Below are 16,350 nucleotides of genomic sequence, written 5' to 3'. Positions count from 1 at the left end.
TCTAAGCTCCATGAAGCTTACAAATCCCATTATGTACTTTTTAATAAAATCCTCAGGGCAGTATTGGAGCAGCCTACCTAATGATCCACCTTCCTGACTCTTCCTAACTTAAAGCCTGGAATATAAAAGGTGATTTAAATGCCATAGCATATTTGAAATCAAGCTGTCCTTCCATGGAATACTCATGGCCTGAGGAAAATGTCACAGGGCTGCCTTCTCTTCTCACCAGAAGGTATGTTAAACTTGCAACAGAAAATGTTGTTACAAGTGTATATATTGAAAAGCTATTTGTGAAGCCTAACCTCCTTTTCTTTACTCTGAAATGCTCACCTGTAGAAGAGAGAAAAGGGATCCTTGAATTACAGCAGATTATTCTGACACAGTCTGTACCTATTTGAGGGGATCTGTTGGAATAATGTATAAATTCCCTAGATTATCAGGTTGACACTGAAAAATAGCTGCCAACATAACTGGCTTCAGCCAAAGATGAATTTTTTCTTAGCTGGGTGTGCTGGTGTGATCCAGTCTGGCATAGGAATATTGATAGATCTAGGGGTTAACTTGTGCTATAGTGCACACAGGATGAGCAGAGTCTTTCTTTGCTGATGACTTTTCAGTGACACTGGTTCTAAAATAAACAGTGTTTGTTCTCATCGTACACTTCCATCAAAATGGAAACTAAATTTTGGGTTTTGACTTAATGACTAGATTTATAATTTGTATATGCAAGACTTGCTCGAGCAAGTGTGAGCTTCTTAATGATGATTATTATGTTCTCCTTGCTTTGCTAATGTTTAGTACCATTGTTAGTGTCTAAAACAGATCAGCTGTACAGTCACTGCAATTGATTGCCCACACTTGCCCTTTAAAAGTATCTGTAACTGTGACTTTACCTGTGATTATGTGCTGTTTTTTTAAAGGCCATATACATTAGGTACTTGTATATTTACATCAGTGAAACACCCTGATAGTAGGCAGGTAGTGTCTTTGCTCCAGGTACCTTCTCTCTTTTCTTGCATTAATATAGTTTCACAGAATGCTCCTTGCTTATCAGCAGCTAAGAAAATTGACTTTAAGAACTATGTAAAGATGTATAATCCTCTACATCTAACTTTTTTTCTTTTGCAGGAAGGGTTTCTCACCATGGCCATAACACAGTTTCGACTCTTTAAAATCTGTACTTGCCTGGCAGCAGTGCTTTCTTTCATTAAAAAGTTAATATGCAGGTAAACATGTCTTATTTAATTTGGTTACTTTTTTAATTACAGATTCTTGCACTTCTTTTCTTCTCCTGACACCCACCCACCACTTTTCCCAGTTCTGATTTTACTAATTGCAAACCAACCAAGACAGATAGAAACTAGGTCAAATTCATTCTTTAATCTGCATATTCCTTCAGAGTTCAAAAGTCTATGTAGTGTAGTTGTGAGTATATTTTGTGGTATGATAGCTCTGATGAGGAGTGCTTTCTAAACAGCTATGACAGGGTTTTAAAATTGCCTTTTAAAACTATCCTGTAACAAACTTTAAGAAAAATTGTTCTCCATATTTTCTAGTAGCACTTGGCAAGTGTTATTTTGTTTTTTTAAGAGGTTCAGTTAATGGCAGCATCCACCTGGTTATCAGTCAATTGGCTTTCATTATAAATGTGATTCTCATCCTTCTTTGTCAAGAAACAGTTGCCCGAGACTTCAGATCCTTCTGCCTATTGAAGATTGTTTCAAAAGTTTGGAGGACAGTGATTAAAGTTCAAGGGAACTGCATTTTTTTTAATGACCATGACTTATTTCTGCTTACTTTTGTAAGCCATACTATGTCCTTTTGAGCTGTAGACCGATGAGCACAGCAGTGTGGTACCTAGAAGCATTCAAAAACCCTCAAGAGTTATGATTATGTACAGTAGAGTTCAGTAGTACAGTAGCAGAGTACCTGAGGTAGATCTTCTCAGCACTGTGCTGTCATCTGAACTACTGTTGCTTCTTGCCATTCTCGCAGAATGTTGTTTTACATAAACTAATAGGAATTTAGAGAAATGTATTCTCCTTTTGTGTATGATGACGGTGAGGTTAAAGCATATGCAGAATATGTGGTAGACACAAAAACTTTATTTCCTGTTTACCTTTACTTATTCCAAAAATAAGAGGCAGCTCTCAAGTGGTTGGTAAATTCACTACAGATCTAGTGAAGCTTTAAAAAGATACATTTTAATGCTGCATACAAGGATATAGATGTCAACCTTAGTTCTGTGATGTGAATTCCAAATAAGAATTCTTGCTGTTCAAGTTCTAAAAGAAGTCAAAATACTGAGTTGATGATAGCTTCTATATTATATGGACCCTTCATCTAAGTGTTAAGATGGCTTTTATAAGCAGATAATTGCTTAGTAGGTGTAATGACAGTATATTCCTCTGTTTTTCAACTTTTGAATCAACTAAATCCTTGAAATGAACAGCTAAGGAACTGCTTGGGAATAAAAAGTGAGAGAACTTTTCTTCTGTGAATAACAGTTAGTTGAAAGAACGAAAATTTAAAATCTTTCACATAAGTGAGTCAGTGGATCAAATTAGTTGTCCATTAACTACAGACGTTTCTCCTGTTTAATGTCAGCTGCAAAGCATAGCTTGATAAACTTTGTTTTCCTATAACGCACCCCTACATATGAGTATGCCTGATAACCAGCAAATGTGATTTAATTAAATGTGCATTTTAATTCAATGACTATGAGCTAATGCTTATTTAGATTGTAGAGTTTACATTAGTAAACAAGGGCCTGTAAAGATTGTCCATCTTTCTAATCAGCGTAAAGTCTACGTATGGTACTAGTCATCTCTTTAGTTAAAACTTTTTTTGATAAACAACAGCCTGTCTGTTTCTAGGAAATAAAAGGTATAAGTATAAAAAGAGATGAAACTTAGTTCTGTTTAAAATCTCTAGTTGTCTTCTCCGGCTGAGAAATCTGGATGCTGCTAATTAGTAAGGAGAAACAAAACCAAGAATTCTTAAGGCATTTGGCATTCAAAGCAGTGATCAATATCTGTCTAATGATGGTTGTGAAGTAAGTGTTCCTATAAGCATCTTGTTTCCTTTGTCAAAAAAAGGAGTGGAGATACGTAGCATTCCTCAGTGCTGCCCTGTGTAGCATATTCTTTCCCATGCTGTATGACAGAAGCTGTTTCCTCCCACTTTCATCCTTGTCAGCATAGTAATTTTGGCTAGATGAATGTTTGTTATAAGCCACTTGCTGGAGTCTTCTAGATCATATGAACAGGGAGATATATATAATTGCAGAAGTCATGGCTTAGAATGTTATTAAAGATATGTATGTTGTACAAGTCTGAAGGAGGATGTTTCCAAGCTTGGGTTTCCTTTAGAGACATCAACTGAATCTAGTCAGCCAGAACCAGAAGTCTCTAATGTGTTTGAGGGAACAGTGTTTTCACCTTCCTTTACCCCTGAACTGTGTTGCTTTTCAGCTTAAGGGAATAGTTTCTAAAGGGGCTAGAGTTAATTATATAAAACTTCAAAATTTTATGATAGCACCTGATCTTCCCTAAGGAAGAATCTGTTGGGCTTAAAGTAGGAAAAATATATCTAATCACTCACTAGCATGCAGCAGAGGTGGTATTGCAAGCAATTCAGCTATGCTGAGTTGATGGTAGAATGTTCTATAATAGTAGAACTGATGGATACAAACTCCAAATTGTAGTTTCCCAGTTGTATGCTCATCAATAGTAATAAATGAAACATAACTTTTCCAAGCTGCATAAGGTCAATTACATGATTGTCTTTCTATAGGACCTTACAGTCCTTGGGAAAAACACGAGTGTGAGCCTGAATTTCATTCTTTTGTGCTGTAAGGTTTTAAAATACAGCGAATGTCAGCTAAGAATATTTTAATTATTATTGTGATCTTTGAACACTGCCATTAAATAAATAACTAGGTGATTTATTTGCAATGTATTAGTGTTTGTCTTAAATTAAAATTATTTGATACAGTTGCTGAAATGCTTCTACTTAAAGGCTACTGTTTCAATAAAAGCATGTATTGAACAGAAGCTGTTGACTTGCATAATCTTGTACTACCTCTGTTCAGACTTTGAAAGAGAAAGCGCTATAGCAGTTCAGAAGGCAATTTGTTAGACACAGCTTAACATCTAAGACCAGTTGAAAGATTACTTAGTTCACAGTAGAAATGATTATTTTTTAACAAATGTAGATTGATAGTGTTTGCTTCATAAGCACTGGCAATCTAAAAATTGTAACTGACTATATGCAAATAATTCAGTTAATTTGTCCATTATCATATTTCTTAAAGTTGCGTCTCCTCCATTTCCCTTGCAGTTTGAAAAGTAAATTGCACTTTGAAATTCTTGTAAGCACCATTTTAAATTCATGATGAGATTCCTTTGTTTAGCAGACTTTTACTGGCAGTAGTTAATACTAAGGTAGTTTAAGCACTTAATGTTTTAGCCATTACTATTTTCAGTAGTGCTGTTCTCAGACTTCCTTTTTGTTTTTTTTAAACTTAGTGCTCATGTTTTCAGAGCTTGGAGGAATCCTACATTTTTCTTTCAGGTCTGGAAGAGGGCGAAAGTTAAGTGGAGACCAAATAACTTTGCCAACCACAGTGGATTATTCATCTGTTCCTAAACAGGTAATTGCTTAAGTGGTAGGTGACTTAATAGGTAATCACTTAACAGAGTGATTATACCAGTCCTACAAAAGGATTGGTATGTATCTTAGAAAGATATAATATTATTATATATGCTATATAATAATAAGTATATATCTAGCAAGATATAAGAAGACAAATTTTTACTTGAAGATAATATTAACTTGTACCATATACTTCTATTCAGCCAGAAGTAGAAGACTGGTCTTCATGGGATGAAGATGCACCTACTAGTGTGAAGATTGAAGGTGGCAATGGTAATGTGGCCGCTCAGCAAAATCCTTTGGAACAAATGGAACCTGATTATTTCAAAGATATGACACCAACTATAAGAAAAACTCAAAAAGTAGGTATCGCACTTTCAACTATACTTATGAAGGGTTTTTCTTCCTTTAAAATAGGCTATAAGTAAATTGGCAACTTAGAGAAGGTGGTTCTGGTGAAATTAAGCTGTCCTACTGAAATGAGAATAGGTGCTGATGTCTAGTCTAATATGTCCAATTAAAAATACTGGCTCTCTGAGATCTTACCAAATGTGGTGCTAGTCCATGTTTATGTCATTAGTCTTAATGTTATTGGAAACTTACGAAGAATTTCATAGTCTGAAGTCTCTGGGAAGTGTAATGTGAGAACCCTCAAGTCACTTTAATTCTGAAAATGGATCCACTGCACTAACATACTGCTGCTCATACCTTTCCATTATTTGAATAGAGACTTTCCATAGCCTGCTCTAATCAAGTTTGAGGTAGCAGCACTGCTGTTTCAGAAAACAGTCGTTACTTGTTTCACCAAGATATATTGGGGAGGCTGGAATTAGGGAGCTGATATTTCAAAATAGCTTGGTCTTCAAATATCCATTTTTATTATGGAGACAAGACAGAAGGGCATATCCACAAAAGCATCAACACCATAAATAAATGCTGATTAATCTTGCAGGTTTTGTTTCTATGTGGAAATCTTCCAGCTGGGTACTTACAGGGCTTTGAGTCCATTGGAAAACCTTTTCCACAGCAAAGGTAGTCAAGCACTGGAACAGGTTACCAGAGAGGTTCTGTAGGCTCCATCTCTGAAGGTCTTGAAGACCGAAGTGGATAAGTCCTGAATACCTTCATCAGCCTCCGAACTGACAGTGCTTTGAAGAGAAGGTTGGATCATAGACCTCCTGAGGCCCCGTCCAGCCTGAATCAAAAAAACTGTCAGCAAAACTGCTACCATGGACTTCCGGAGGGCAGACTTTGGCCTGTTCAGGTCACTGATTGAGAGAGTCCCTTGGGAGACAGTCCTGAAGGACAAAGGGGTCCAGGAAGGCTGGACAGTCTTCAAGAAGGAAATCTTAAAGGCACAGGAGCAGGCGGTCCCCATGTGCCGTAAGAAGAGCTGGCGGGGAAGGCGACCGGCCTGGCTGAACAGGGAGATTTTGCTGGGACTCAGGGAAAAGAGGAGAGTTTATCACCTCTGGAAGAAGGGGCAGGCAACTCACGAAGAGTACAAGGATCTAGTTAGGTCAAGCAGGGACAAAATTAGAAAGGCAAAAGCCCAGCTAGAGCTCAGTCTGGCCACAGTCGTAAAGGATAATAAAAATGTTTTTACAAATATATTAACAACAAACAGAGAGGCAAGGAGAATCTCCATCCCCTACTGGATACGGCGGGGAACATTGTCTCCAAGGACGAGGACAAGGCTGAGGTACTTAATGCCTTCTTTGCCGCAGTCTTTAATAGCCACTCCAGGTATCCACAGGATATTCAGCCCCCCGAGCTGGAAGATGGGGATGGAGAGCACAATGTACTCCTCATAATCCAGGAGGAAGCAGTCAAGGACATGCTAAACCACCTGGACACCCACAAGTCTATGGGGCCTGATGGCATCCACCCAAGAGTACTGAGAGAGCTGGCGGAGGAGCTTGCCAAGCCACTCTCCATCATTTATCAGCAGTCCTGGTTAACAGGGGAGGTCCCAGAAGACTGGAGGCTTGCCAATGTGACGCCCGTCTACAAGAAAGGCCGGAAGGAGGATCCTGGGAACTACAGACCTGTCAGCCTGACCTCTGTACCAGGGAAGATTATGGAGCGGTTGGTCTTGAGAGTGCTCACAGGGCACCTGCAGGACAACCAAGGGATCAGGCCTAGCCAGCACGGGTTCATGAAAGGCAGGTCCTGATTGACCAACCTGATCTCCTTCTAGGACCAGGTGACCTGCTTAGTGGATGAGGGAAAGACTGTGGACGTTGTCTACCTGGACTTTAGTAAAGCCTTTGACAGCGTCTCCCATAGCATTCTCCTGGAGAAACTGGCGGCTCGTGGCTTAGACAGGTTTACTCTTCGCTGGGTGAGGAACTGGCTGGATGGCCGAGCCCAGAGAGTTGTGGTGAACGGCGTTAAATCCGGCTGGCGGCCGGTCACAAGCGGTGTTCCCCAGGGCTCGGTTCTGGATTTCCTCTGGATGAGGAAATTGAGTGCTCCCTCAGTAAGTTTGCAGATGACACCAAGTTGGGTGGGAGTGTTGATCTGCTGGAGGGTAGGAGGGCTCTGCAGAGGGATCTGGACAGGCTGGATCGATGGGCAGATGCCAACTGTATGAGGTTTAATAAGGCCAAGTGCAGGGACCTGCACTTTGGCCACAACAGCCCCATGCAACGCTACAGGCTTGGGGAGGAGTGGCTAGAGAGCAGCCCGGTGGAAAGGGACCTGGGGGTGCTGGTTGACAGCCGGCTGAACATGAGCCGGCAGTGTGCCCAGGTGGCCAAGAAGGCCAACAGCGTCCTGGCCTGTATCAGCAATAGTGTGGCAAGCAGGAGTAGGGAAGTGATTGTGCCCCTGTACTCGGCACTGGTGAGGCCGCACCTTGAATCCTGTGTTCAGTTTTGGGCCCCTCACTACAAGAAGGACGTTGAGGTGCTGGAGCGTGTCCAGAGAAGGGCAACGAAGCTGGTGAGGGGGCTGGAGCACAAGTCTTATGAGGAGCGTCTGAGGGAACTGGGGTTGTTTAGTCTGGAGAAGAGGAGGCTGAGGGGAGACCTTATCACTCTCTACAACTACCTGAAAGGGGGTTGTGGCGACGAGGGTGTTGGTCTCTTCTCCCAAGTAACTAGTGATAGGACGAGAGGAAATGGCCTCAAGTTGCGCCAGGTGAGGTTTAGATTGGATATTAGGAAAAATTTCTTCACCGAGAGAATGGTCAGGCATTGGCACAGGCTGCCCAGGGAGGTGGTGGAGTTGCCATCTCTGGAAGTGTTCAAAAAATGTGTGGATGTGGCGCTTCAGGACATGGTTTAGGGTCATGGTGGCGCTGGATAGTTAGACTTGATGATCTTGAAGGTCCTTTCCAACCTAGTGATTTTGTGATGCTGTGAATCTTCCTGGGGTCCTATGAACTGGAGATGATACTGCAGGCAGTTTTCTGTACATTGAGGATCTGTAGTATTCTGTGGACTAAGGTCTTCTAAGGATTTTGATCTACCAAAATCTGGGCAGCAGAGAAGGATTGGGGACGAGGTAGAATTATCCTTTGTATCTAATGGCATTTTTAACCTAATAGATTGAGCTTCATGTACATAACAAAACTTGAGAAGAGTCCATGCTGTTTGAATACTGTATAATGGTTTTAGTTTAAACGTATCTCTAGGGATGACTACAGGCACTGTAAAGAATATTCCTGCTAACTTGGCCTTGTTACCATCCTTAAATAGGAATTTGCGCTTGTATTTCCACCAAGTCTGGGCTCAATATGGACCCTAATATCTGAGGTAGAATCTACTTGTGTTACTGCTCCTATTTACAATGTCTGGAAATGGACTTTTAGTCAAATAACAGTCTATCGTTGCTAAATAAGATAGTCTAGTCCTGTTTCCTTTTCTTGTACTGGTACTAGCATTTGTACAGTCAGTGGAACTGTGACTCTACCTCTTTTGGAAGCAGCAGAAACTTTAAGTAGGCTAAATGAAGTGAGTAAGTTTGTATCTTGAGGTCAAGACAAGTAAGGGATACATGATCTTAGCAACCATGTTAAATTTGCTGATATGAGTACTGGGAGATGTGGCTATTTGATCTGTAATTCTTTGTGGCCTTTCGCTATCTTCATACAGTCATAGATTTCCATGTGACTTAAGAAAAAGCTAGTGGGGGGAGGAGGGAGTTCTTGTGTCTTTTGTGTTTAGCTTCTCTTACTTATCAGTTCACTTGGCTGTACAGCTTCCAGAACCTGAGTAGGTTTGAGATGCAGTGTGGTGTTGTGTAGCTGTACCTTCACAGGCACAGAGATATATGGTCACCAAGGAATCCGTGCAGTGCTTTGACTTAAAACTTTTCATTTTTTTTTTTTTAATATTTTCAGATAGTTATTAAAAAACGAGAGCCTTTAAATTTTGGGATTCCAGAGGGAAACACAGGATTCTCTAGCAGATTAGCAGCTACACAAGATATTCCTTTTATTCACCAGTCTGTAAGTATTCTCTAAGTATTGATTGTATGTTTGACAGTTAAATGACTGCTCTGTAGGAGAAGGAATAGTCTGTCTAAGGTCTGCATTGTGTGGAGCAAGAAGAATAGTGTGGAATAATGTAAATTGTTTTAAAATTGAGTACTTGGTTCAAAGCAATGAAGTTGTTAACCTAATTTTAACTGAATTATTCTACTGAGAAACTTAACAGATCGATGATAAAAACAGAAGAAGCTTCCAAACACTTGTATACTTGCAAATCTTCTAAAGCAACAGACTGTACTTCTTTTTATTATCCACAGTAAGTTCCTAACAATAGAGTAGGCGCTTTTTTTTTTCTCCTTGAAAGCCTCTGGGTTACCTTTGCTTCATTATCTTGGATGCATTTTTAATTTTCTCCTTCTCCCTTCCTTTTTGTAGGGATCGTATTCTAGCAGTCGCCTAATTTTTGCTCTTTAGCCTTTGAAAAAAATAGTCTAGTTACCTAATAGCCTAGCTGTTTAGAGGGAGATGGTCTCTCTCTTCCCCTTTGCTTTCTTTCATGGTGCTTCTGCTTTGATTAACATAGTGCACAAAAGGGTCTACACAGAAAGTGGTACAGAATGGCCACACCACTTCCTTAGACTGTCCCTAATGAAAATAATTCAGGAAAGAGCTTCTAATGAGTAAAAGCAGCACTCCAGTGATACTGGATATAAAAACACGTGGATGTACGTGTTGGTTTGTCTGTGCAACTTCCAGAAATCTCTTGCCCTATCTACTCAATTCACTTGCTCAATTATCTTCTCCTTCCTAAAAATGCACTTCAGTGCTTCTTCCCTTCCTTTGTTACCAACCAGTGGAATCCAAAAAACCTTCTCAAAATTAACTGGAAAAAGTCAGTATTAGAGCAGGGGAAAACATATAGACAATAAGCTGAGAAGTACTGTCATATCCCAAATATTTCTGGAAGTCTGAAACCTCAAGGTTAAAAATGTTTTATCTATTTTTTCTATGTGCTTAGAGCTTCTCTTCTTTTGTTTCAGCCTGAACTGGGAGACTTGGATACTTGGCAAGAAAATACCAATGCCTGGGAAGAAGAGGAAGATGCTGCCTGGCAGGCAGAAGAAGTTCTCAGGTAACTGAAAATAATGTAATAACATGTAAACTTTTTCATGTAAAAGAATCAAATACAGGTTTGTTGTCACACCTTTCTGATAAGTGCTAAGAATTGTTAAATAGTTCTTAAGACAAATTATTTTTATGCATCTAATCTCTATGTAACTGGTAGTTGGCAGAATACATTTTTTTATCTAATCAATTTAGTGAATGAGATAGTGGGGGAAATCAGAGAATCATTGGAACATTGGAACAACATATTAACCCCCCCTCCAAAAAATAACAGTGCCCCACCTCCCCCCTAACAATTTATTATGTCCAAATAACATGTTTCAACTTGATTAAGTAAAGTACCACTGAATGTCCTTATAAAATGGTTCATAATCATGTGTTGTAAAGTAAAAATAATTCAGGACAGAAGGTGAAGTTATAAGTATGTTCTTGGTATCCTCATAGGAGCTATGCTTTTCTAGCTAACTTAACTAAACTAGCTCATAAGGCTGGAATGTAAAAAGTGTCTCGCACGAAGTTAGTGTGAATGCTTCATCTGTTCCATTTGTGTTCTTTTTTTTTTTTTCTACTCTTAAGAGTATGTGGAAGGAGTATGAAGCATAGAGAGATGCAGATTGTGTTTAAGCTAATCACATGCAATGATTTGCATTGGCAGTGACTTAATGTTAACCTGTTTCATTTCAAGGTTTTATCAAACTTAATTGCTTGCTACATCATCAGATAACCTGCCTCACATGGCTTCAGATTCCTAAACTGCTCTCATTCTACTCACAAAATCACAAATACAGTGATTCAGTGGGACAATAGTGCTATGAAATAAGGACATGATATATTAACAGATCATTCTAGAACTGTGGATCTTTAAAGAAAAAAGGTATTTTTTCCAAAAAAGGGTTCTGGTGAGCTATTTATTGTAATATTTGGGAAAATTTACTCTTTTCAACCAGTAGAATAAGACAAGAGGGAAGTCACCAGCATGCTTTTGATGCATTAATGATAGATGATTACATTCAATCAATTCTAATTCTGTCAGTCTTCCTCTGCAGCAGTTTAACATGTGAGAATATTGTTGTACTGCAAATATTTTTGTAAACTTAATCGGATACCTTCATGTGTACATTCTGGTCAATGTTTTGTTTGGGTTTGTTTTTTTTAATTCAGTACTTCTGCAAAAGACAAAGTACTTTTACAGTATTTCTGTAAAAGACAAGCTTTGTGATACACCTTTGATGTACCTTTGGGCTGCTTTTGTTCCAAGGATAGTACCTTTTCCCATAAAGAATATCAGTAGGCTCAGTAGTATCTTTAATCTCTAAAGTGCAATCTACTGAGACTTAATCTATGATGTACCAGAGAAAGAAAATTAATGACAACGAAAAATACTGCTTTTTTGAATTGAGAAATGAAACCACTACTTTTGCTAACTGTAGAGGCCATGTCATACTTTACTTAAACCATACCACATTCATAACCCATACCACATACGTAACACCCACATTATGAAAGAAGTATTCAAACTTTCTGAAGCAGAGACTTGTCTTATACAAATTATCTATTAAAAGTAATCCGGTGTGTGCATATGCCAGTTTATTTCTGGACTGTAAAATTTGTGTAGTGGATATTCCCAGGATGGTCAAAGGTTTATTGTCTACCAATTGCCAGGTTCATGATCTAGAATACTCAGTGAGAGAGATATCTGATGTGGAGATAGCAGTGGGGTTTTCCCACAAACTCCATTTTTCAAAGTGCCCTCTTATTTGGTTGAAGCTGTTCTAAATATTTCAGCCTGGCATCCTTACTATTGAAAGGCTTCAGCTCAAGCAGTTAATTTTCATAGAATTCCTTCCTCGCCCCACTAAAAAGTATCAGACTTTACTTGTTTTAGAAGGGATGTGTATGTGTCCAAATATTTCAAGTAAGTAAAAAGAACATGATCAGAACTGTAACTGTCTGTATTACATACCACTTGGCCAGCTGTGAATGGCCACTTCAGCACAACTATCATTGTGTCAGCTGTATCCCAGCTGTGTGAAGTAAAACCTGTGCTTTATTCATGGCACATCAAATTACAATGATTTGAACTGAGCACAGTGCTGGATGATATTTAGCAAGATTCATAGAAAATACCTTCTGGGTTTAGAGTTTCCCTTTGCAGTAGACATCTGTGGTGTAATTAACATCTGACATTTAACATAAAACTTCAAGTGTAGTACTTGACAGGCCTGGGTCTGTTTTCAACAGGCTGTAGTAAGGAAGTGATCTTGAGTCTCTTCTTAATGCTAGAAGACTGCATCTTGGTCTACAAAATGGTCTAAAGATATCAGACTGCTAGATGGGGGACAAAGTCCCCCTAACCCTCCAGAGTGTTTATGCTGACTGTACTCCAGCAGTACTTACTGAGAATAAAATGAATGTGCAGAAAAAGTAAGGATCTCCTTTAGCTGGCTGTGTCTGGGCACCTGTTGGTGCTCAGTTAGTATTCAGAAGTGTCTTAGACTGGAATAATTTTTGTGTAGTAATGGAGTCTAAAAATAGGCTGTGGCCTGCTGAATAGCAGGGAAGACCGTATCCTGTGGCCTTCTCTCTGGTGACTTAGTGCATATGTGTGGGGGTTTTTTTGGTGGTTTTTTTTCCCCACTCCCCAGGAGGTTCTAGGCTGGGATGCACTAGAATTTTCCAGTCAGTGATGAATCAGCATAGTGGATGATAAACTGGATTTTCAGTTAATTGAAGTTAGTTAGAACTTGGTTTCTTCTGCAGACTGTAGGTACCAATCTGCACCTTTAGACTTTCTAATACCAATGAAGTCTTCTTCCCAGTGGGAACAGTTAAGCTAAATGCTGGTACATTTTTAATTATGTCAAAGTAAAAGACCAAATGGTATGAGGTCGTTCTTATTGCAGTTATTCAGTACATATACAGTAAATAAAAACACGCTGGAATAAGAATGTCTGCTAACAGTGTTCTGATTATAATTAGTGTTCTGCTAACCAATGAGAGAGGTTTAGCATGGTTTTTTTTGGACGCAACTTTGTTAGGAATGCCAAGCAAGGTTGACATCAGGAATGAATACTTTCCTGGTTTAAACATACTGCATCATTCCGTCCAAACTCTGCTGAATTCCTTGCTTTGGAACCTAGAAAAGGTAAGTCAAATGTGGCTGCAGTTCATCATAGGCTCTTCCTTTATTGAGAAATAAAACCTTTCTGAGCCTGAAAGTTAGTAACCTTATGTTGAAAACATGCAGGAGGTTTGGAATAGAGATCAATGTTTTGACTAATGACCAAGTAAAAGAGCAGTGGAAAGATAATCACTTTGTGCTAAGCTACTTGTTTATGTGTTTTTTTGTGACTTCAGTTCCTCTGTCTGAGGTGATGTGAAGGTCTCTTCTCATTTGGGAATAACTGAAGTCCAGTAAAACCACTCAGCCAGTGAGAGGGCATGGAAACCATTTCTCTGTGCAGGAGAGTTCTGTGTCGTCCAGTTTATAGCGGGGGGAGAGAAACATGATCTGCTATGATTTTTCTCACTTCAGAATTGCAAATGAATAGCAGCATTGCTTAACACCTCATGTGGCTTTTTGGAACTACTGCCTCTATGTGCTGGCTGGTGTACATACAGCTTCTTCCCTTCTGCATCAGTTCAGAGGTGTGGGGAATATAAGAAAATCTGCTACTGTAAAGTGGCAAATATTATTACTCTGTGTATGCTAGGCTGACAGCACTGTCACCTATCTGGCTTTCTGGTGGAATGTAGAATGATCTGAAAAAAAAAAAAAGTTCGGGCTTCTATTAACTTGGGAAGTAGATCCTGATATGAATGACTAATTTTAGTCTTCCACGACAGATAGCAGAGCAGCTTAATAGAAAAACTTCTACCCACTAATAATCAATCCAGGGAAACCATGAAGGTATTAAATAAGTGCAGTCCCTGTCCTGTCTAATACAAAGACAGTATGTAGCCTTTGTACCTCAAATTTTTCTAAGTTTTGTGTGCCCAGTTTGTCCATAGTTGGAGTCTACCAGAGAAGGTTACTTCAGGTGATTAGCTAGCTTTTAATTCTGTATGTTTTACATACTTAAGTGGATGTGCACAGGTAATTTAGATACACTGAAAGTTAACTCCCTAGTGCCTTGTCAATTAAGAGTTCTTTATTCTCTTTTAATAAGCAATTCTTTCTTCTTACTGAATCTGTGTTCAATTTCACCTTTTGAAGTTAAAGAAGCTTCATTTTTGTTTCTAAAGTTCTCTTGCGAGCAACTTAGCAAATTTTTCATATCTAATAAACTGAATCCAAAGTAGGAGTGACCTCCTTATGCGATTCTGTTACTATTTATGCTATACAGGAGAGACCTGCAATGTGCCACGTGGAGTATGGATCCAGTTGTTGCCCCCTGTGACACTCAGTGATGTGTTCTAGCTGAAATGAGGGAATAAAATGAGTGAATTTTTGTGTTCTTTTTTTTCGTCCTTCACTCTAGTCCGCTATGTTGAAATTGGAAGCCTATTTCTGTAGACAGATTCTTTGAGCTAGCCCATAGTGATGTCTGGGGTTTTGTAGCAGTGATAAGAAATAATGCTAAAAGGATACATAAATTAAGACTTTAAATTTTTTTTTTTTAATTTCCTTAAAGGCTGTTGTCTATACTTGTACTGAACAATAGAGTACAACAATAGAGTACAATAGATCCTGAACATGTGAAAGGGAATATTAGAAGTTATCTGAGGGAAAGGGGAGACACGAGTCAGTGTTCTAGACAAGTCAAACTGTTTTGGTCTGAATTTGGAATTATGGGTAATCTTGCTACTCAAAGCATTAGATAGAATTTTTTTTTTTTATTCTAAGTAGCTCTAGGCCTTATAGCTGTCATACACTCTCGCTGATTCACTTACTGTGAACTTTTGAGAATGGAGTGGCTTTTAGATTGTAAAATAATTGAACAAATATTACTGCCCAAGACTAGATAATCTGAAAAAAGGACTTCACAATAAAAAACCTAACTACAGTAGGCTGAAGCTCTGTTTTTATTATTTATAGTAACAGGAATTTAAGGTATGACTGTGCTGAAAATCAGATTCCTGTTATTTACCAATTCATGTTTTCTTTAATTACAGACAACAGAAGATAGCAGAAAGGGAAAAAAGAGCAGCAGAACAACAAAGAAAGAAAATGGAGAAAGAGGCGCAAAGGCTAATGAAAAAAGAACAAAACAAAATTGGTGTAAAACTGTCCTAACAGAAATGAGGCGTCAATGGCAGCGCCAGTGAAAAAGAGAATTTCATCTCTACAACACACCTGTTGGTATCGATTTAAGTATTTCTAAGACTTCAACACACTGCTTGGTTTCAGTGCATTCTTCAGGTCATCTTGGAAGCCAGGATTCTCCCAAAATACCTTGAACTACAGAAACATCGTTCTTAAAGGAGAAGAAACCCACAGAAAATCATGCCTTGATGGAATGTTTCCTGCAATAGTTCTATTCCAGCACCCTTCTTTGGAGCAAAAGTGATTGAGCAAGGATATTGATTGAAAGACACTCTTAATGAACAGCTCAAGCCTAGAGGAAAGAATGTAAATATTTACTGGTGGGAAATCCATTGTATTGTCTGCGCTTACCTGAAACATGTAATTAAACAATTTTAAAGAACCCCTTGCTTCCTGCCTGATAAAGAATGTCTGCTTTTGCGTTTTTATAAAAGTATTTCCAAATACTTCAGAGTTTTCCATGGGAGATCATATTGACCTGTGCAGAAGAAAATGACTTGTTATGGATGACCTGCAATTCTAAATGTACTCCTGGTAGAGTACGCTGTAGTAGAGCACAAGTTGCAGCTGAACACTGAAGTGGATTTCTAGTCGCTTTGTCACTTGCAGCTTCCTGTGCCACCATGCCCATTTACAATGCTGCAGTGGCTACCAGCAGTGGCATCACTGCACAAGTGGTGCAGGCTGCTCCTTTCTTATGAAGGCTGACGTGAGTGTAGGGGAGCGGTTTAATCACTTACTTGTACTGGTAAATTCGTATTTCTAGCAGAAATTCTTTTACTTCCTGCAGTTGGAGGGAAAAAAAAAAATCTTCACACCTCATACTCATTGCATAGGTAGTATAATTGGGGAAAAAAAGCGTGTC

The 16,350-nt window shown here is 39.0% G+C and overlaps 1 protein-coding gene across 1 annotated transcript; it reads left to right on the top strand.

The window, feature by feature from the left end:
* Window positions 1-1,143: 1,143 nt before the first annotated feature.
* Window positions 1,144-15,661, top strand: EBAG9 (estrogen receptor binding site associated antigen 9; the record flags this gene model as incomplete). Its single annotated transcript, XM_081996313.1, has 6 exons — window positions 1,144-1,226; window positions 4,576-4,654; window positions 4,860-5,018; window positions 9,005-9,112; window positions 10,135-10,226; window positions 15,335-15,661. 6 exons carry the CDS (start codon window positions 1,144-1,146, stop codon window positions 15,453-15,455), a joined length of 642 nt encoding a protein of 213 aa, XP_081852439.1. The 3' UTR covers window positions 15,456-15,661.
* Window positions 15,662-16,350: the final 689 nt, after the last annotated feature.

This window comes from Phaethon aethereus (assembly GCF_964289735.1).
Source record: "Phaethon aethereus genome assembly, chromosome: 2".
Classification (NCBI taxonomy): domain Eukaryota; kingdom Metazoa; phylum Chordata; class Aves; order Phaethontiformes; family Phaethontidae; genus Phaethon; species Phaethon aethereus.
The sequence above is the reverse complement of the archived record's forward strand: the minus strand, read 5'-3'. Positions and strand labels throughout refer to the sequence as shown.